Below are 22,299 nucleotides of genomic sequence, written 5' to 3' on the forward strand. Positions count from 1 at the left end.
ACTTCAGGAGCATCAAGGTGGGAACAAAATAGACTTGAGAATAGGAGAAATATCTATCACAAAAGTCACGGGAAGACTAAGTCTTGACAAGGAGGATGTGGCAACATTATTGAGTATCGCCAAAGTTGTTGAACCGTGTGGTAACAGAAGTCTGAAGCAGATATCTTTCATCTCACAAGTGCCAGATCTGTCAAACACTTGACAAATACAGTCAGATCTTAATCAACTTCTCCTTGCAGATGATCAACACTGCCTGGGGACTTTCTGATCAATGATCAAAAGAAGGATGAATCTGTGTTTACATCTATAGTTACATTTTGATTAAGCTCAGGAAACATACTATCTAGGCTTTACCAGATAATACCCCAACTTCTGTGTGTTGTGCATTTGGTTATTTACCAGTCAACACCATTCGTTTTCTTCCATAAAAGATACTATTTATGTTACTCACAAGTGATTTACTTTTTAACTTTATTTCATTGTTCTGTTTTTGGTCTTTTGAGATGGGTTGGTGTGTGTTGGGGAACTGGGGGTGTCACATGGCCCAGGCTAGCCATGAAATCACTGTGTAGGTGGCAATGCCTTTGAACTTTTGATCCTCTTGCTTTGGGCTCATGGTTGGTTTCTTGACCTGTCAACAGGTCTTGACTTGAAGTTGGAAAAGCACCGTCACTGTTTCCTTTGCCTGCCCTGTCTTAAAATGCCTCACTCTGCCAAGGGTAGGGCACCTTTTTACTATGCAATACTGACCAAGGAGAAATTTACTGTTACTGATATTTGAATAGAAGAGCTGACAAATATTCCAGTAACGATAAACTCCCATGGGACAAGTCCTGTGGAGGCCTCTCTAGTCTCTGGCTCTTAATAATAAACATGAGAAACACCTAAAAGTGCCTATGATGAGCCGAGGCTGGCACTACAGGCTCACCTTTTCCACCTCACTGAATTGCATAGCAGCCCCAGGAAATGGGCTTCATTGCCTTTTGTCCCATTTTTTTATGGAGCAGGAAATTGAAACTCAGCAAGATTAAGGGATCCAGTCAAGTTTGCAGAGATAGTAGAAGGTTTGTCTGAAATTGGAATCACTTTCCCCAGAGCCAAAGCTGCTGTTTTGAGTATTACACCATTTTCTACATTAAATTATCTTGTGGGTATAATTGAAGGTTTAAACTTTTCACTCTGGAAACAAACCCCCAGTAAAAGTATAAAATCACGTAACCTGCTCTCAGGGTTACCCAGTCAGGATCACAACCTGGCCATGAGCCCAGGACTGCCTGACTCCATCCGGCACTGTAACCCTAACCCTAACCCTTTTACAAACCCAGGCATGCCAGGACTCCCACAGGGCAAGTGTCTCTTTAAGTAGTCATTGAAAAGTTGCACAATACATCTTCTTTTGTTCCCATTCAACAATGATGATTCTAGTTATTTTTAAAGCTCTTTCTGAAAGTTGCAAGGACAAAGCAAGCTCTTTGCTCCACCTAATGGAAGGAAAAGTGAGGACATGCTGGTGAGCTATTTCTCTCTGCATAGCTGAAGGCTTTCTTTAAACAGCAGTTCCTGAGACCATCCTTAGAAATGAGAACAAGGTTCCAGACAATGTCTACTAGGGGTTTTCACCCAACTTTGGTGGTCAGAATTCATTTTCCAAGGACAAAAATGGTCATACTATTTTGCAAATATGGTGCAGGTTTTTAAAGTTCAAACTTCAGGAACAAAGGGGTAAATAAATTACCCTTCAGCTCATTAACCAAAAATATTCGGTGTAAATGATGTTGGGCATTTTATCCTACTTATAGACAGAAGGAGGATTAGGCAGCTACATAGACAGAAATCAGGTCAGACCTGATACAGGCCAGACCCAATGCACATGCTTCTAATGAAGCAGTAACTTATTATAATAACCTAGGGATGAGTTAAAGAGTATAGAAGGGTATATGCAGATTATAGGCAAAGGCCATGTCATCCTAGAGAAAGGTCTTATGCATCTGTGGAGGGTCCAGAATCAATTCCTCATAGATGTCAAGAAAACAAGGAAGCTCTACAGTCATACTTAGTCACCATTAGAGCTAAAAAAAATTCTATATAGAACCATGTTTTTCAGTACATGCCTATAATCCGATCTCTTGGGTAGTAGATAGAATAAAGAAGAGTTCAAAGTCACCCTCAGCTATATTGAAAGTCAGAGGTTAGCCTAGGCTACAGGAGGCCTCATCTCAAAAACAAGAGCAAGCAAGCAAACAGACAGAACTCACTGTTTATCCACTTTAATAAAACTGTGCAGACCATTACTTTATAAATTTTTCTCTTTCTTCCATGGAAAAGCTTTCTTCTTCTATTATTGTCAATAATTCCAGGTAGGTGCTATCCTAATTCCTTACCAGTGCTTTGGATTGTCTGTTGACAGAATATTAGGGAAACCTCATCTGTCACCAACTAAGATGAGAGCTCCCAAGTGAAAGCAGCTGAAGAAGCATTCACCTGAGCCCAAGAAACCCCAAAGACTGTGAAAAAGAATAAAATAACATTTAAAAGCCTAAGGTATAGGAGTGGGAGTCTAATGAGCCTTTTCTGTGCAGAATTTTAAACCTCTGCTTCTGTCAAATAATTTTGTTTTTTAAATCGAGTCTGTTATTTGTTCTGCGGGAGCACTTGCCTGCCTGTTGGCTTTGGACTCCCGGGGCTGATGTGGCTCAAGGGTCTCCTGGAAGGTCGTGATCTTCTTGGGCTGCCACCTATCCTCTGACACTTCGTCCTGAATTTCTCTCAGATCTCTCCCTGCACCGTGTCTGGGCCTCCATAATGAATGTCACTCACTTCAGCTCCCTTCCTATGACATCCTGGTCTCCAAACTGCAGCGCCTTGGGGTTATTTCATCAGTTTCTGCTGGTGAAGACACTAACTAATCCTTCTTAGACCATCAGACTAGACCTTTTAGCCCTTTAGCCCTTATTGGTGTGGGGCTATTTTCACTTAGAGCTCAGGCTGCACAGGTGTGGAGCTGGGAAGATGGCTCAGTGGTTAGGAACTCTTGCTTCTCTTCCAGTGGTTTCCAGTTCCCCCATCAGGTGGCATACAATTGCCAATGACCCCCAGCACCAGAGGATCTAACACCCTTTCTGGACTTCCGGGGCACCTGTACACATGTGCCATACACTCGCACATATACATAACGGAAAAAGAAATCTTAAATACAAGACAGTTCTTAGAGAAAAGAGGTTTGCTTAGATGTTGGTGATTGTTTCACTTCTGGCTCTGTGGTATTCGAATGCTTCACAGCTGGTAGTCTCGGCTGTGCCCTTTTCCTTTGGTCTCTGGAGATGGATACTGTCTATCTTTTGCATTCTTTCTTGCCTGTGAAGGGTCATGAAAGTCGTGAAAAGTGTCTGTTTGCTGCTATGTTTAGTGGGAGTGGACCACTGTATAGGATCTGCATAGCTTCAGCTAAGAATGATTCCCATAAGCTCAGAGGTCTCAGAGTCAACAGATTGATTGCCTTGACTGTGTTCCGGGAGTGTCCTGCTTTAACCAACTTCTCCATTCATCTCATTTGTTATTTACTTGTGTGTGTGCGCATGTGCACTAGCGTTTGCACACATGTACATACTACAGTGCACACACGGATGTAAGAAGAGAACTTGCTGGAGTCATTTTTTTTCCTTCCAACATGTGGGTCCCAGGAAAGGAACTCAGGTCTTTAGGCTTGGTGGCAATTGCCCTAACCTGCTGAACCACGTTGCTGCCCCATTGTCTCGAGTTTTGCAGGCATGCCTTAATGCTCTTGCCTTAACAGTCCGTGTTTTTGGCTCCACAAAACAAATACTTTGTAATTTACTAAAATATCAAGAAAACAAAAAGTGTCTGAACTTTTTCCCCAAAGGATATTTAGTGCCATAGAAAGGTTATCTTTGCCCAATGGACAGGCGTCTGAGCCTGTGTTTATAAACTAGTTGCAAAAAAAAAAAAAAAAAAAAAAAAAAAAAAAAAAAAAAAAAAGCAACTTACATGAAATATTGCACAGTGTATGTGACTTCAACTCCGTGTAGACCCTCTGGTGGGTTCCAGTGCAGGACATTCTTCATGTTGGTAGATAAGAAGGTGACATTTGTAGGTTTAGGCAAACCACAGAAGACACAAGGAACTAGAAAAAGAGTGGAGAGGGTTTGGTGTTTTAGTGGAAGAAAGAACTTAATTCTTAAAGTAAGCTGGCTGGTCTCTAAAGATGGCGCCGGTGCCTCAGACTATGTGGAACCTGAGTGTATGCTCTGACTCAGTTCATCCCAGAGCAGGTAGCAAATGGGACTCTGGAATTAAGGCATTGGTGGCCTTGATGTTTATTTACATTTCAAATGTTATCCCCTTTCCCAGGCCCCCCTCCAGAATTCTCCTATCCCGTCCTCCCTCCCCCTGCTTCTATGAGAGTGTTTCTCCATCCAACCACCCCCTCCTACCTCCCTGCTCTGGCATTCCTCTACACTGGGGCATCGAGCCTTCCCAGGACCAAGGGCCTCTCTTCCCATTGATGCCCTACAGTGCCATCCTCTGCTACATATGTGATTAGAACCATGGCTCCCTCTATGTGTACTCTTAGGTTGATGGTTTAGTCCCTGGGAGCTCTGGGTGTTCTGGTTGATTCATATTGTTGTTCATATGGGGTTGCAAACCCCTTCAGTTCTTTCTCTAACTCCTCCACTGGGGACCCTGTGCTCAGTCCAATGGTTAGCTATGAGCATCTGAGCATCTGCCTCTGTATTTGTCAGGCTCCAGCAGAGCCTCTCAGGAGACAGCTGTATCAGGCTCCTGTCAGCAAGCACTTCTTGGCATCAGCAATAGTGTCTGGGTTTAGTATATGGGATGGATCCCCGGGTGGAGCAGTCTCTGGATGGCCTTTCCTTCAGTCTTGGCTCCACACTCTGTCTTCGAATTTCCTTCCTTGAGTATTTTGTTTCCCCTTCTAAGAAGAACTGAAGCATCACTCTTTAGCTCTTAGAAGAGGAACTGTTTTAATAAAAGGAAATCTGTAGAATCCTCTTAGGTCTGAACTGGTACTGTCCCACATTTTCAAATGTGTAGAGTAGGAGGTATCTTATGAGAAATAAACCTGACATGCCCCGTGTGCTATGATACGCTAACAATGGAAGACACTGACTAAATGTGGCTCATAGATGTAACGGATAAGGCAAGGGGAGAGTCTGATTTGTAACAATGTGATCTGAAGGTACAGATTCCAGTAACCTTAGATGCCTAAAATATGCTGGGTATGGGAGAAAGATTTAAGAAACATTTTGAATGATAAAAAGTGGATTAGTCATTTAAATTAAATGTGGTGGTTGTTACAAGGAACCAAAGCATCCTCTCTTCTGAAATGAACTATACTCTGGAATACATGGTCAACCATTATGTTCACTGATCAATAGACCTCTCCCTGTCCTTTCCCCATCTCTCTCTGTGTGTATGTGTGTGTTGTTTCTTTGCCACTTTCATCATCATCATCATCATCATCCTCATCATCAATTACTGAGGAGAAAGTCCTGCTCTGAACCTGAACCTCAGTGTTTGGCTGGACTGTGGCTAGCAAGCTTCTAGGATCCACTTGTCCTGCTTGTGCTTGGATTTTTACATGGGCGGTGGGGATTCTCTGTGTAGCCCTGGCTATCCTGGACTCTCTTTGTAGACCAGGGTGGCTCAGACTCCCAAGATCCACCGGCTTCTACCTCCTGAGTGCTTGGATTAAAGGTGTGCGCACCACACCCACCCAGCAAGTGCTCCAGTTTTGCAGCAGGCACTTCTACTGATCCATCTCTGCAGCCTCCCAATAGACATCATGATTAATACTTTGCCATTGTTTAGATGGGGCTTTCACAAACGCCGGGCTAATTATCAAACTCTGGTGATGATGGGTTAAATAAAGAGAACGAATACTAAGGTGAATAACATTAAAACAAATGGTTACCTTTGAGAGGGGGAGGGGCAGGGGGAGGGGGAGGGAGAGAGAGAAGGAGAGGGAGAATGAACATGTGCCATGGCATGTATGTCGAGGTAAGTGGACAACTCTTCCAGAGCTAGCTGAAGAAACTAAACGCTTTGGTTGCACAATGTAAGGGAATAAATCTGGTACAAACTGGGAAATGTCCTCTCTGCTGACTAGCATTTAGTGTCAGAAGGTGCTAACAGGCCACGGGTGTGTGGGAGGGGCACAGAAAGACACCAGTAAGCACTGGTCTTACCCAGTGCTGGACCTGACATGCTACAATACCAACCTGACAGATCAGATGTACCCACAGGTGTGTTGGTGGCATGACTGTTGTGGGGGGGGGGTGTTAAAACAGCAACCCCACTTGCTGGCTGAATTTGAGGTCTGCTCCATGGGAAGGAATTTAAGTTCTGTACTGCAAACCTATCAGAAGCACATGGGTAAAACCCTAGGAGGGAGACTCACATTTGCTGGCAAACTACCTTTTGAATATCTGTATATTTAGATCAGGGCCGATTTTAATCTGGTCAGAGAAGCTTCATTTTGGCTGTGGGCAGTGTTTAGTGCAGAGGGACTCATTCCTGGCCCAAGAGCTAGGATTAAGTGGCTAGGAGTAGCTGTCCTAAGCCGGGTCTGTTTGAACTCACCACCCCCCCTCCCACCTCTCACCACCCCAAAGCTCAGGGAACTTTGCAGAAGAGGAAGTGGAACCGATACATGATACAGGAGCAGGAGGTGGGGAAGGATGACTGAGACACGTGACCTTCCAGATACAAAGTAACTTCTGAGCTCATGAACTCACAGCGCCGAGGCAGCCTCACAGCACCGAGGCAGCCTGCACCGGACAGCACAAGATCAATCAGTCCAAATGCCAGCGTGGATCATCAGGTCCCATCCCTGGCCGAGCAGTTATTCAAGGATGCTGGCGGAGGGACACTCAATTTTCTTTGAGGGCGTGGCCCACTGCTGTGTTGCTCCAGGGGAAATCCCCCACAACCACGGGCATCCAGACATCACTAATTGAACTGATTATGTCATACAAGGAAAAAGAAGACATGGAGAGTTGGGGAAGGGTCTGGGAAGAGTTGGAGGGCTGGGTAGTACATATGGTTAAAATGCATTGTGTATATTATGAAATTCATGCAACGTAATTCATAGTGTACATTAAAACAAAATTATTATTATTATTGTGTCATGTGTGCATGTGAATACAGGCATGTACATTGGTGCATGTGTCGAGATAAGAGGATCGTTGCAGTAATTGGTTTCCTTTCACAGTGTTGGTGTCAGGGTTCAAACTCAAGTTGTCAAGTTTGTATGGCAAATGCTTTCCCCACTCAGCCTCCTCATGCTTCCTAAAGATTCTCCTCATGTCATTCCACTGTTTGAAAATGAACTGTAGATTATAAATACTGTGCATCTTGCCTATGCCTGCCTCACGCATGTACATTTCAGCCAATCAGATGCATCACCATGACTATGGTAGCCAACCCCTGCCTGAAGCATGGTCACACACTCACTTCCTCCTGATACTCAGAAGGTACTACTCAGAGCATACCTGAAGCAGTCTGTGTAACCTATGCACAGGACAGAAACAAAAACTTCCAGGATCAGGTTATAAGATGTCTGTTTTTCTTTCCTGTCTTGCTTGCTCCTTCCTTCCTTCCTTCCTTCCTTCCTTCCTTCCTTCCTTCCTCCCTCCCTCCCTCCCTCCCTCCCTCCCTCCCTCCCTCCCTTTCTTTACTCCTCAGATCGGATTTTTTTGGGGGGGGGGGCAAGCAGCAAATTCCTAGCAGATCCAAGGAGAGGTTAATGCAGTACCTCAGGCAGCTAACTGTTGTTGAAGACCTGAGTGATATCTCTTGCCAAACACCTTAGTGAGTGCCAGAACAGACCCTCTGGCCCCAGGCTAGTTTTCTGATGAGGGCAGCCATGCTGGTTTCTTGAGTAGATACTTACAAGACACTCTTAGCTACAACTACTTTGAGAAGCTTCTACAGCCTCCTGGTCCTCAGGAGCAGTGTGAGGTAATGTGCAGTTCTTTTAGATGCTCAATTTGAAGTAACCTTTGCATAGCAAAAGAGAACATACTTAATAAAAAATTATAAAACTGAAAGAAAATAGGGTACTAATCGCTAAAAGAAGAGAAATAAATGAAAGGAAGAAAAAGCCCTCTTCATGTTCAGTTGTAAGTGAATATGTGTGTGAAACTCTTCCAACCTTGAAAGGTTTGTATTTTTAATTCTATTTATCTTTATGAAGAAACTTAGGTACCAAAATAAACTAGACAGTGCAGGCCTTTAATCCCAGCTCTCTGTAGGCAGAGGCAAGCAAGTCTCTGAGTTCAAGGCCAGCCTGGTCTACAGATGAGTTCCAATCACTCTGTCCATTCAGGACTATACAGAGGAGTCCTGAGAAATCCAAACTCAAACCAGAAAAATCAAAAACAAAAGCAACCAAAAAAATCCACACACACACATATACACCACACACACACAAACACACATACACACACCACATTATACACACACACACCACACTATATACATAAACACACACACACAAACACTCATACATACACACATACAAACACACATACATACACACCACACACCATACACACACATGCATGCACGAAAATGCACACACACACACACACACACACACACACACAGGCAAAGGCACTCGCACACGAATGAAAAGACCAGAAACTTAACATCATTTTAATGAGAGCCATAGAACAATTCTTTTAAAAAAAATGAAATAGTTGGTTAGTTAATACTGTAAATATTCTGACGAGGTTTCTGAGTGTGTACCTATTTAGTAGAAACACATTTTAAAGTAGATATTACTTTCTAGTTTACTATTTTTCAAAAGAACTCTGCAATCTCCAGTCCCGCAGAGTTGTCGCTGGGACCAACATTCTTTGCTTTATTGCTTAGGCAGAAAATATATCAGTTTTGGATCATCTCCTTGTCAATGAATCAAAGTATTATCCAGGGGGTGGCCCCATTATGAGCACGTCTTGCTCTCCATCTCCCCAGGGTACAGAATCTATTCCTTGTTGTGACATGGCTTGCTGTGTCCAAACTGCTTTTATCAGAGTACATTAAACTATGCTAATCATCTCTCAAGCACAGAACATTTTGTTTCTCGGCTCACGGACTGTTTATTTCTAGCAGTGGATGCTGACCAGCGGCTACAGATCACTAGTCATTTGTCTGTCTGTATCTGTCACGCCTTGTGTTAATTATGGAATTTTAATGACGCCTGTGGTCGATGACAATAAACGACTCTAACTTCAGGGTCATTTGAACATAGGGTTATGGGCATGTCACAGATGGCTGCTTTCTTGCTCCGGGTCTCCTTTCGGTAGATAAGGGTTCTTTAGAGACTGAAAATGATGTTACAAGACTCTGTTTTAATAGTGGATATTGTATGAACACAAAATTCACCTTGCACAAGACTGTACAAAACATTCATATTGTAAAAAACCTTCGTATCTTGTAGTTGGTGGCAGGAAAGTGTGCATTAGGAATAGTTGCTAAGGCTTAGCATCCTCTCTATGCTCACATAGTTCTATGTGTTTTATACAATCAACTCAGTCTCCACAGAAGCCCTATGGTGGACACTGTTACCATCCTAATTATGCAGATCAGACAGGTGATTCATATAGAAGTTAACTGCACGAGTCCATGCAGCCAACGTGAGGAGAAATGGATTTGAGAGTACTATTGCACTTACACACTCACTCAGCTACTGCCCTCGATGCAGAGAGAAGTCAGAGCGTATGGGAAAACACGTATATCCTATGGAATTGCTACATAAAATAATTCAAGTGTTGCAATGATTTGATACAGACCTGGTTAATACATTAATAAAAAAAATCCACCATACCCTTTATATAGTAGGGGGCTCTTTTATTTTCTGATCACAATACTGACTTTCATTTCTTTCCACGACTGATCCTGAAGAATGTACAAAGGAGTTGTACCTGGGAAACACATTCCCCAGTGAGGTGACTGCAAAGGTAAGGACTCCTAGAATATTGCATTTGAGTTTTGTCATAGGGTTTCTATTCCTGCACAAAACATCATGACCAAGAAGCAAGTTGGGGAGGAAAGAGTTTATTCAGCTTACACTTCCACATTGCTGTTCATCATCAGAGGAAGTCAGGACTGGAACTCAAGCAGGAGCTGATGCAGAGGCCATGGAGGGATGTCACTTACTGGCTTGCTTCCCCTGGCTTGCTCAGCCTGCTTTCTTATAGAACCAGGTCTACCAGCCTAGGGATGGCACCACCCACAATGGGCTGGGCCAGGGATGACTCCACCCACAATGGACTTGGCCTCCCCCCTTGATCACTAGTTGAGAAAATGCTTTACAGTTGCATCTCATGGAGGCATCTCCTCAGCTGAGGCTCCTTTCTCTGTAATGACTTCAGCTTGTGTTGAGTTGACACAAAACCGGCCGATACAAGTTTATTGTAATTTCTTTTGAATTGATGATCTGTTTGTTCAAAACCATAGTAAATCTATGCACTTCTATAGATTTCACCTTCACTTTGAATCTGAGCTCAGTCTTTCATATAAAATACACCAGGTATGAATGAAAAATACTTCCACCTGTGAATATCCTGCCTGTATGAATGAAAAAATGCTGTTTCTTTACAGTTTATTTATTCATTCGACTTAAGTTTTGGCACTAGAGCTTGAATTGTGTCCTTCCCCTCCCTAGATATATTGACAACCTAACCCTCAATACCTCTGGATGTGATCCCATTTGGAAATAGGCTCAGTACAGCATCTCCATTAAGATAAGGAGGTCACACTGGAGCAAGATGGACTTTGACCTGCCGGATGTCTTTACAAAAGACAGCCATGTGGAGAGAGAGTAATACAGAGACGGAACCATGTGACATGGTGACCAAGGCTGGGATGATGCATCTGCATGCAAGTCCAAAACTCCCCAGGACTTCCAGAAATTAGGGGAAGGTGGACACGAATTATTCTGGAGGCTTCAAGCAGGCATACAGGGTAGACAGAAGCATTTTAACTCCTAGCTTCTAAGCCGCCAAGAAATAAAATCTGTCATTTCCAGGCAGGAGATAATGCCAGGGACTTACTCTGGGGATATCTAATGGTGGCTTATCAGATGTGTGTCTGCCCCCATACAGCCTCTGGCCAGTGGAAATAAGGATAGTACTAAAAAGTTAGTTAAACAAACAAGTACATTCTTATACAATGGCGATCAAAGTAGAGAAGGGTGTATGTTATAACTGTGAGTCACAGAACATACTTGGGAAGGGATTTAAGGTGAAAGCTGGGCTTAGAGGGGCAGCGTTCCCTGCAGAGTCTCTGGGATGGGAAAAGTCATCAAGAAGGCAGGACTCTTGCAGGTGAGCCATCGGACTGAACACAGGGACACCAGGGGAGGAGCTAGAGAAAGGACTGAAGGAGCTGAAAGGGTCTGCAACCCCAATATTAACCAACTAAACCCTCCAGAGTTCCCAGGGACTAAAACACCAACCAATGAGCACACATGGAGAGACCCATGGCCCCAGGTGCATATGTAGCTGAGGATGGCATTGTCTGTCATCAATGGGAGGAGAGACCTTTGATTCAGTGAAGACTTGTTTTCCCAGTGTAGGGGAACGCCAAGGTGCTGAGGTGGAAGAGGGTGGTTGGAAGAGGAAGCATCTTCATGGAAGCAAGTGGAGGGGGAGGGGGGATGGGGATGGGAGTAAAGGGGGATATTTAAATTACATTTGAAATGTAAAGACAGAGACTATCCAATAAAAATGATAAAATACTCATAGATGTTTCTGAAAATATGATGAAAGGGGCCAATGATGAAATACCATTGTACTGGATGGTTTTGTGCCAACTTGACACAAGCTGGAGTTATCACAGAGGAAGGAGCCTTGTTGAGGAAAGGCCTCCATGAAATCCAGCTGTAAGGCATTTCCTCAACTAGTAATCAAGGGGGGAGGGGCCAGCCCATTGTGGGTGGAGCCATCCCTGGGCTGGTAGACCTGGGTTTTATAAGAAAGCAAACTGAGCAAGCCAGGGAAAGCAAGCCAGTAAGGAACATCCCTCCATGACCTCTACATCAACTCCTGCTTCCTGACCTGCTTGGGTTCCAGTCCTGACTTTTTTTGGTGATGAACAGCAATGTGGAAGTGTAAACTGAATAAACCCTTTCCTCCCCAACTGTTTCTTGGTCATGTTTTGTGCAGGAATAGAAACCCTGACTAGGACAGCTATCCAAGACAGTGTTGGAAGAGGTTAAATCCTTCTAATCTCTAAAACTCTGGAAGACATTGGAATGGCATTTGATGCTCAAAAAGAAAGTGGTCTGTTCTTCAGTGGGAGATGTTACAAGTCTATTTATGTCCAAGTGGATGACCTGACTCTGGAGTGAGGTTGGGATACAGCTTTGAAGGGCTGGATAGACTAGAAGCGGAGACCAGTGAGGTTATCCCAGCATCAGCCCAAGGAACAGGCAGGGTTTCCACTATGATACAGGCTTGGGGTTAGCAATGGACCAATATATCAAGAAGAGCTGGGCCAGAGAGCACTATGGAGTGAACAAGTGAAGATATATCAAGGGAACATTGGCCCTTTGCTTGTTTTAACGATTCAAAAATAATTAAAAACAGAAGCAACACTCTTTTAAAAAGATAAGAAAAATACTTGAAAAAGGAAAACACGAAGCAGGGAAATAGCTCACTCTGTAAAGTGCTTGCCATGTAAGCACAAGGGTCCGGGTTCAATCCCCAGGAGGTATGTAAGATCCAAGTGTGAGGTTCTTTATATCTGGGCTGTGGCTAGGCAGCCTGACTTAACCAGTGAGCCCAGGTCCCAGGAAGTAATCCTGTCTCCAAACCATAGTAGACAGCATCTGAGGAAGAACACTTGGTCTTCATGTGTGTGTATACACATCTGTACTAGCATACACACACACAGGCACACATGCACACACACTCCTACATAATCCTCCCAAAAGAAAAGTAATTTGATAATTAATAATTGTCTTGTGATTAAAAAAAACACTACAAAATTTTAGGGAAAATTTCAAGTTTGGAAACTAGAAAGTTTCCCCTGGATAAATGCTTCAGTTGCAATGAGTCATTTTTGTAAGCTCATACTGCTAAGATAATCTAATCAATACTAAAGTAAAAATAAGTCACATCTACATCATTAACAGGAGCCACTCACCAATTTAGACATTAGGAAAAAGCAAAACAAACAAACAAACAAACAAAAAAAAAAAAAAAAAAAAACAGCTTTCCATAGATTCTGGCCTGAAAGCACAATTCTGATTCTTGATCCACAGGATGCCACACCCTTCATTCTAAACTTGCTGAATCAGAACGCAGGGCTACAGATCTAGAGAATACATATATCCTTTGGCCAGCCCTGGTCTCTCTCATTGCTGTTTTCCCAAATGCCCCAAATTCAAACACACCTAACCATTGTCCACACTAGAACTCAGTCTGGTCTTCCTTGTCCTTAGACATTAGTGTCTGCTTTGTCTTTTGGAATTGAAACATCACCTCTCCTCTACCTGTGCAGCATTTACTGAGTGTCGTCTTGTGCTCCTTTTATTTTAGCAATATTCTTATGGTATAGGGCTCTATATGTCACTGAGGTCTCCATACCACTCAACATTCAAGACACAGACATGCATCCGGGTGGTCTGTAGAAGGAATATGAAACTCTTTGGATCCACGGAACCTGCCAGAATTATGGGCCCCCTTTTGGCCTTCTTGACTATTGTAAGGGCTAGATCCCTTTGAGTTTTAGAAATTAAAAAAAACTCAACAAAGCTGTAAGGGATTCACAGGGAAGTGTTTGTCAACTTAATGAACTTGAAAATTAAAAACTGGTTGCCTATATACTGGTGGACTAACTCATTTATATTTATGGAGCTCCTGGTGCCTATTTTCCCCTCTTGTACTTTGGTGCCAAATGTGCTCCCATTCACAATGCTAAACTTGAATGCTCAATGCCAGTTTTGAAAGTGGGACCGTGGGGAAGTGGTTAGGGTTATACAGGCTAAGCTGCAAGGATGCTATTGATGTCCCTTCTTTTTAAAGACCCCAGAGGGATCCCCTTTACTTTTTACCATGGGAAGATGCTAAGAAAATGGACCCTGCATTAGGAAGTGAGCTGTCACCAGATCTGCTGGTATCTTAATCTTGGAATTCCTAGCCCTAGTCTCAAGAGCTATAGAAGTCCTCCATCTGTGGTGTCTTTTATAGCACCCTGAACAGATGAAGATTGTTTGTTGAAGGAGACAAGGAGCTCAGCTCAATCTACAAAACGGCTCTGAAATAGAGCCCTGTGTTTGCAAGTGGGTCCTCCCCCCTCCCAAAAAAAAAAAAAAAAAAAAAAAAAAAAAAAAAAAAAAAAGAATGTGGAACTGTGACTCTAGGAGTTTCATTAGTTGGTTCACTAACTGGCACTGTGGTAAGTGGGTTTGAACTCACGGCTTTACACTCTGCAGCTTCACCCTTCAGAGGTGAGGCTACTGTGGTCCACAACTGTGCCTGGATGTGTTAAGTGGGTTTTAGATTAGGAGCTGTTACACTGTTTCTAAGAGTTGTCTGGGATGCGGTTGTCTAGACATGGGAGAGTTAGATGTGATATTTTCCTGGTGGTCTCAAAGCTACTATCACAAACATTGCTTATGTTTCAGTTTAGGGGCTGGAGAGATGGCTCAGCAGATAGGAGCATTTGGGGCTCTTGCAGAGGACCAGAGTTCAGTTCCTACCACCTATGCCATGGCAGCTCAGAACTGCATGGAATTCCAGCACTAGGAGAGCTGATGTCCTTACCCAAGCAACCTGCAGCTGAGCAAGCCTGTGTGCATGTGTGCTAAATACATAACAAAATAAATATCTTTTAAATGTTGCAGCTTTTAATTTTACACCTTAGAATAACAGGTATTTTCATTTTGCTATGCTGTAGAAAGGAAGAAGGTATTCATGCCAGCTGCACTCTCAAAAGATGCACTTCTCCAAGAGAAAGCACAAAGGGCCGGGGTGAATAGATTCTAGGATTCCTTATACTTTTCTCCTTTGAAGTTGCAGCATTCTTACGTACCTATTAAGGATATTATGTTCAACAAGCCATAGGAAACAGACTGAGACAAGGAGGGGCCAAAAGGAGCCACTTCTGGGGACTATGTGAGACCAAGCAGCTCAAGCCCGTGACAACCTACAAAAATCTCAACTTGGAGGGCATCTGCCCAGCCTTGGCCAGGAAGAAAACAGTGTTTCCAGATGCTCAAGCCCACCCTGTTTCTCCACACTGGTGGAGAACAAACCACAGGGCTCTGAGTTATTTAACAGAGTGGGACACCATAGCTAAGTGTTTGAGTATACCATATGACAAGTGCCTGCCTTGTTGGGAGCGAAGCTGAGCTTCCTGCTGAGAGAATCATGGCAACGGAGGCCCCAGACTCACTTGAACACCTCAGTTGTGGCGAAACAGCTAGAGCCACCAGATCCTTGTACTTGGACGTACAGCTTGGAATCGCCTGGGTGTGCTTCGTGGCACACGGCAGCGGCATGACCTGCAGATGCTCAGCAGCTGTTTGATGGTTATAGGATTGTAAAGGAAAACACAAAAGGACACAAACCTCTCAGCCTAGAGTGAGTTTGCTTCTGTAGGAAACAAGGTTAAAGGCACTGAGTACCAAAAGCACCAGAGGGCGATTAGCCCATTTCAGGAAGTGAGAGACAAAATAATTCCATCTGAAGCTCCAAAGAACAAAACAGGTAGGACTGCTTTCAAGGGAGTTATCAGCAACACAAGTGTGACTTCAGGGTGCTAGAAACAAAAGAGGTTTTCTGTTGCAAATTGTAACCCATTTACCTTGAAATATATCAGCAGCTTTCTCTTCCTCTCCCATCTAATTGCATACAATGTATCCATGAAAAAGAAGTCTTAGCAGTATTTTATGACTCAGTACTTTCCTGGGAAGAAATACACACATTACCTAACTGCATGTTTTGGTGTTAACTTCAGATCTTTGAACTTGATTTTCTTCTAGCCATCCCTGCTGTCATTTCTGAGTCCCCTCTGTTTGACTTGTGTGGGCCTCAGTTTCTCTGACTTGCCCATTATATAGGGCACTGCCACTTACTATGTCCCATTGGCTGCCGGCAATTGTTTTCAGACTACTGGAGTCTATACTTATTTTCACCACTCATTAATCCCGGTCTAAGTAAGTTACTTAACTTTTTGTCTCCATTTCTTCACTTGAACTATCAACCTACCTCTTAGGCTTGTTTCTATAGCGAAACAATATTCTTAATGTAAAGCTCTTGGCAGAGCATGGCATGAAGAAAGAGATGATTAAAATAATAATTGGCGTGGCTTTATCCTCCATAGTAATTATTCTCCTTTTAGAGCTGGCTAGACAGGAGCCTAGGGAAGCCGGATGACTTGCTCCAAGTCATTCAGTTATTTGGCAGATGCAGAAGCCCAAGTGTCCTTGGTTCTGTTTGCTAGGATACTCACCCACGGCCTTCAGGAATACTTCAAAGAATAGCGTCGTGGAATTAAAAATTATGGGACCATTCTGTTTTGCATGTTAAAGATGGTGGTTTCTAAGGTCAGAAGTAAGTAAACAGGATAAATTACTCTTTGAAATTTATGTGGTGGAAAAACATAATCATATAATTAATTTAGTGAGGCATTAGTGGGTGACTATAATGGACTAAAAATAAAAATTATGACAGTCACCAAGGTATCATGGGAACAGGAATACACATAAGGTAGAGCAGAGCAGAGATTCTGAGTCTAGGGCATTACCTATCACTATATATGATTAGGGGGAACCTGATCATTAGCCATCATTGGAGCAGAGATTGCTATGGTAACCGTCTTAGTCAGGGTTTCTATTCCTGCACAAAACACCATGACCAAGAAGCAAGTTGGGGAGGAAAGGGTTTATTCAGTTTACACTTCCAAATTTCTGTTCATCGACAAAGGAAGTCAGGACTGGAACCCAAGCAGGTCAGGAAGCAGGAGTTGATGCAGAGGCCATGGAGGGATGCTGCTTACTGGCCTGCTTCCCCTGGCTTGCTCAGCCTGCTTTCTTATAGAACCCAGGTCTACCAGCCCAGGGATGGCACCACCACAATGGGCTGGACCCTCCTCCCTTGATCACTAATTGAGAAAATGCCTTATATTTGGATCTCATGGTGGCATCTTCTCAACTGAGGCTCCTTTCCCTGTGATAACTCCAGTTTGCGACAAATTGACACAAAGTCAGCCAGTACAGTGACCCACAGACTGCTCGAGCCCTAAATAATGACAAAAGAGACAACAGTGACATCTGTGACAGTGATAATGCATTGTAAGCATTCCTCAGTAGGAAGGGAGAGGAGGGTGACGGGATGTTCACTCAGAAGTCCACCTACCAGACCCTCCTGCCTTCCTGCTTCACCTGGTCTTGGAGCTGTCAGGAAAGATGATTGAGAGGTGCAGCTCCTTTCAGGTGGTCCCTGTGTGGAGATGGTATTGTTCAGGGAAGCTCCTAGTTTCCAGTCACCTACTCTCTGGTAAGCAGACCCAAGACACTCACTGGTCCACCAAGTTGGACGTGGAAGAAACAGTTTCTACAGTTAGTCAGTGGGTCCAAGTCTGGAATGACTGTTCATGTTTTCCCCACAAACCTAACATAACACATCCTTCTCCTTCCCGGAATGTGTACATTTACATGGGGTGAATGAAGGGTAAGCCATGCAGAGAAACAAACAAACCAAAAACCTTGGCGTTACTCTTTTTGGTCACACCTCAATATGCAAATCTATGTGCTTAGACATGTTTTTATGCATTTTGCTGTTTGTGCTTGAAGCAAGTAGAGTTTCAAATAGAGACTTGTTTCCTCCCTCCCCAAATGAAAATATTTGAATCTACCCATCAAAGACAGTGTATCTCCAAAACACTTTAAGAGGCTCATGACTCCTGATAGTACTGACTAGATTGGGGCATCTGGGATATGTTTCCTATTAGAAACAGTGTTTTTTATAAATCGCTGCTAAACATGAAGCAGCAGCAGCAGCAGCATCAACAAATCCGGTCTTACTTCGGCTCAACATGCTTTGCTTTTGTGCAGTGTAACATTTTTACAGCTGGGTTGTCCAAAGTTCTTAAAAGTGGCATGAATGCTTTTAACACTGCAGTTTGCGCCCCAAAGATTCAGCTTAGCCACTAACAGAGATTTCTGGACTCATGTATGTTGGGCGTTCTACCTTCACCTCTGAAGAGCAGGAATTTAGGACACTCCCTATTGAGAGGTTTGGTGAACAGCCCGTCCCCGGCACCTCTTTGGAAGAGGCTGTGGTTACTTTGGACATGTCAGCTCTGTTGTCTGCTGTCAGAGCATCTCCTGGATAGACTTCCCCTTCTTGCTTTCCCTTCCCTTCTCCTTTAGAAAAGGAGCTCTCTAAGAACAAATGCTCGATTTCCCCACATTTTAGGATGATAAAAGGAATAACGACTCTTACAGCACTTGGGGAGCTTTAACTGTAGCCTGGTGTCTCTAGTCCTTGATTATATGTCTCAGAGAGAAAAATCCGGCGGAAACGATGCAGTGAAGGTCAAGGCACCGGGGACTACTACAGTGTTAGAATGAATTGTGATCGGAAACACCAAGTTCAATTAATAGACACCTATTAATACCAGCACACATCTTCAATTTTACTTTCAACTCCCTTTGAAATGTGTCCTCTCTGAGGCAGCACAATTCTTTATCGACATCTCCATTGTTAAAATCTTCAGAGAGCCAACAAGAGAAAAACGTGAGAGAAAATCAACAGAAAAATGTGAGCGAGCTTTAAAGTCATGATATATTGAGAGTTGGAAATAAAATACAAAGTGATCTGAAGATGGAAAAGATGGAGGAAGGGCAGTAGAGGGAGAGAGAGCAGAAGACAGACTCCCTCCCACCCCCTCTGCATCAGTGAATTAGAGTGAAGAATGTCCTGTCTGGATTCAAAACACACAGACACACACACACACACACACACACGCACTCACAATACAACATGTGCATGCACATACATGCACACATACATGTATGCATGCACAAACACATGCACACACACATGCCACACTCACACATACATGCATGTTCATGCACACACATACACACATACATGCATGCACACACACAAACTCAGACAGACATGTGACAGACAGACACACTGAGTATCCTTAACTTGAAACTCTGATGATTCAGGGATGGTTCAGTTTATACAAGTAAATAAATGCCATGAGCCATATAGACTGAAACACAAAGAACATCCCACAGTCGTCCTAACAGGTGCACACAAGACCTTTGACTGCTGAAGTGAAACTCAGTCCAAGCCTTGCTTGGTGTTGTTTTAAGTCTCAAGAACTTCACGCACAGAGCCGACTTCTGTTCACTCTTGGTTTAGATTGTTGAGGAAATGAGGCTGACAGAGTTCGGACTGTCTAATGGAACACTGTGGAGACACAGTATGATAGCCATCCCAAAGCACTGTTAGAGCAAACGGGTGTTTCTGTAGACCAGTGATACCCAACCTTGCTAGTGCTGTGACCTTTAATACAGTTCCTCACGCTGTGGTGACCCCAGCCATAAAATTATTTTCGTTGCTACTTCGTAACTTTAATTTGCTATGGTTACGACTTATAGTGTAAACTATCTGTGTTTTCAGTAGGTCTTAGGTAACTCCAAGGAGGTCACGACCCGTTGAGAACTACTGACTGACTCCCCTCTGCAGTGGCAAGCTGCTGCCTTGCTGTTTCTGAGAGTGGGCAGGATGAGGGGCAGACCTTTCTGGGGTTGACTTATGCCTTGAGACAGCTGTAGCATCAGATGCAATAAAACGAATGGGGGCTCTACCTGCCGCGTATACCTTGAAGAAGGCTGACTTACTGAGTTGTTCATACTATTTTGCAGTATTCAAAAGAGAAAAAGCCAGTAAAGGTACAGGCGGCAGTGACAGTTTCCTAGGGCTGCCATGGTAATGGTCCACCATTACCATGTAATGAGAGGTAGTTTTGGAGACTGTACATCTCAAATCAAGGTGCCTTTCTGACTATGCTGTCTTTAAAGGTTCTTAGAAAGCCTAATCTCTTATTTCTTCCAGTTTCTGAGGCTCATGGGGTTTCTGGGCTTACGGTAGCTGTAACTTTAACCTTTGAACATCTCTGCTTCCACAGGGCCTTTCAGAGTTCTCTTGTCTCCCTGTGAGCACAGCAGTCTGACCTAAGTACCAGTGACTGGGTGATGAGTCTTTAATATCCACAAAGATCCTGTTTCCAAATATCATGTTCTTGGGCTGTGGGTTTCCAGAGACCTTAGCATCAGCCAATCCACTGCTGCACTGACAGAGAGGAAACTTTCCAGAAATAGGGTTGAAACTGGGTCAATGAGCCACCAGGTTCGCACTTACTCATTAAAATGAGCAGGGCCTTTCAAGAACTCTGTTGACTCAGGAAGAGGGACATGGCATCGTTATTAAAAACCACAGCTTAACACACATGACTTTCTCTAACGGTTTGTGGTTTCATTCAATGTGTCCATGCTACAGAGGGTTACCGACCACAGTGACTTGTACTGCCAGTGACCTGGAGGTAGGTCTACACCCACAGAACTCCTACCTGCTTCGTAACCACCACGTTCAGAAAGAGCATCCTTTCTGTGATTCTTCATTCAGATGTGTTTTGTAAGTTAGAAATGTATTAGTACCTGGTAATTTAAAGACAGAATTCACTTAATGTGAGATCAACCTTTCTTTTGGTTTGACACATTAAAATATTTAAATAAAAAAAAATTAGATGTATATTAAATTGTAAATATTTGATGTAATATGTAAATAGTATATTTATATATTATTTGTAAATATTTAAGTTTATAAATAATATGTTTGTATATAATGTATGTATAAACATTTGATATAATATGTAAAAAATAAGACAGGAAACTTTTGTTTGCTGAATTGACATGCGTTTTTCTAAAAGAATCTGATGTTTCTTTTGCTATTAAGACTTGCGTGTCTCCTGTGGCATCTGTCCTTCTGACCTAGGGAGAATGTGATGTGGTGCACCGTCTTTGCTACCTTTGTACCATGGTGACAGGGACACCCGGCAGGAGAATTTAGGAGAAGAAGGTATTATTTTGGATCTAGATTTTGGATGGTTTCTGTTTATGGTGATGAGGGAGGTTAGACATGAGAGCAGCTTTGTCTGTAGAGGCAGAAACACAAGGCAGCAGCTGTCCAGCTGGTACAGACCAGGAAGCAGAGAGAGTAGGCCAGAACCAGGGTCAGTAAAGCCCACTCCAGGATCACTTCTGTTAACCAAGCTCCTCCCAGAGCATATAGCCTTTAGAACAGGCCTGCAGACCCGGGAGGAACATTCAAGACATGAGCCCATGTGGGACATTTGTGATGCAAACTGCACACACACGTTTTCTTTCCTACAGGAGCTCACCCTTGCACTCTGACTAGATCAGGTGTCTTGTGGGATGTTTCTATAGATCTTTCCCCTCAGGTCTGGCATTTGCACCCTAACATTTCTGTCTTTCTCTGGAGACTATATCAAGAAAGGGTCTTTTCCTTGTCAGTTAGGAGCCTAGAACAGTTCCTATGTGTGTAACTGAATAATATGTGTGAATGAATGAATGAATGAATGAAAAGCCACCAAAGAAATATCACTAAAAAAACATGCTGAGTGAGGCTATATTTAAAAATTTTTGAGAACAAAAATGGATCACTAAGTTTATTTGGTATAATCTGACCACCTCTAATTCCTCATTCCTCTGTACATGAAATTCTATTTTGTACTTAAAGTCTATGAACTATTAAGTCAGAGAGGCATCAATCTTAGGAGCGAGGATCTCAGATGCAGAAAGGTATACACCATCCTCTCTGCTGAGAGCCCACTGTGGCCATCCTGTGAGAAGAACCTCACATCTGTGCTCAATCTTCTCAGTGCCACGTTGTCCCCAGCCTGGCACTTCTGCAGGACTTCCTTTCAGTAGTGCACACAGACCACTGGAGATGTTAAAGAGGACAATCTCCTGCATATGCAGCTGGGAAGCTATCCCCTTTTCTCACTAGAGAAGCCATCTTGCCGGCTGTGCATAGATCTCGGGGTACATGGTAGATGTTGGGAGTTGAATTGTACTTGCCAAGGGAAATAACTGAAATTCTAACACCCCTCCCCATCCCCAACCAGCACCTCAAACCTGACCTCAATCGGAAACAGGACCTTTCCAGTCAATAGGTTGGGTTGAAATTCTTACAAAAAGGAAAA

The 22,299-nt window shown here is 43.3% G+C and overlaps 1 protein-coding gene across 1 annotated transcript in view; it reads right to left on the reverse strand.

Annotated features, from left to right (window-relative positions):
- IL20RA (interleukin 20 receptor subunit alpha) overlaps positions 1–22,299 on the reverse strand; it is a gene marked incomplete at both ends in the record, with an annotated part of 38,165 nt that overhangs the window by 12,120 nt on the left and 3,746 nt on the right. The window contains one exon of the mRNA XM_080941957.1: positions 4,006–4,141. Within this exon, the coding sequence (XP_080798083.1) occupies positions 4,006–4,141 (136 nt within the window). The remainder of the gene's footprint in view (positions 1–4,005; positions 4,142–22,299) is intronic.

This window comes from Micromys minutus (genome assembly GCF_963924665.1).
Source record: "Micromys minutus genome assembly, chromosome: 30".
Classification (NCBI taxonomy): domain Eukaryota; kingdom Metazoa; phylum Chordata; class Mammalia; order Rodentia; family Muridae; genus Micromys; species Micromys minutus.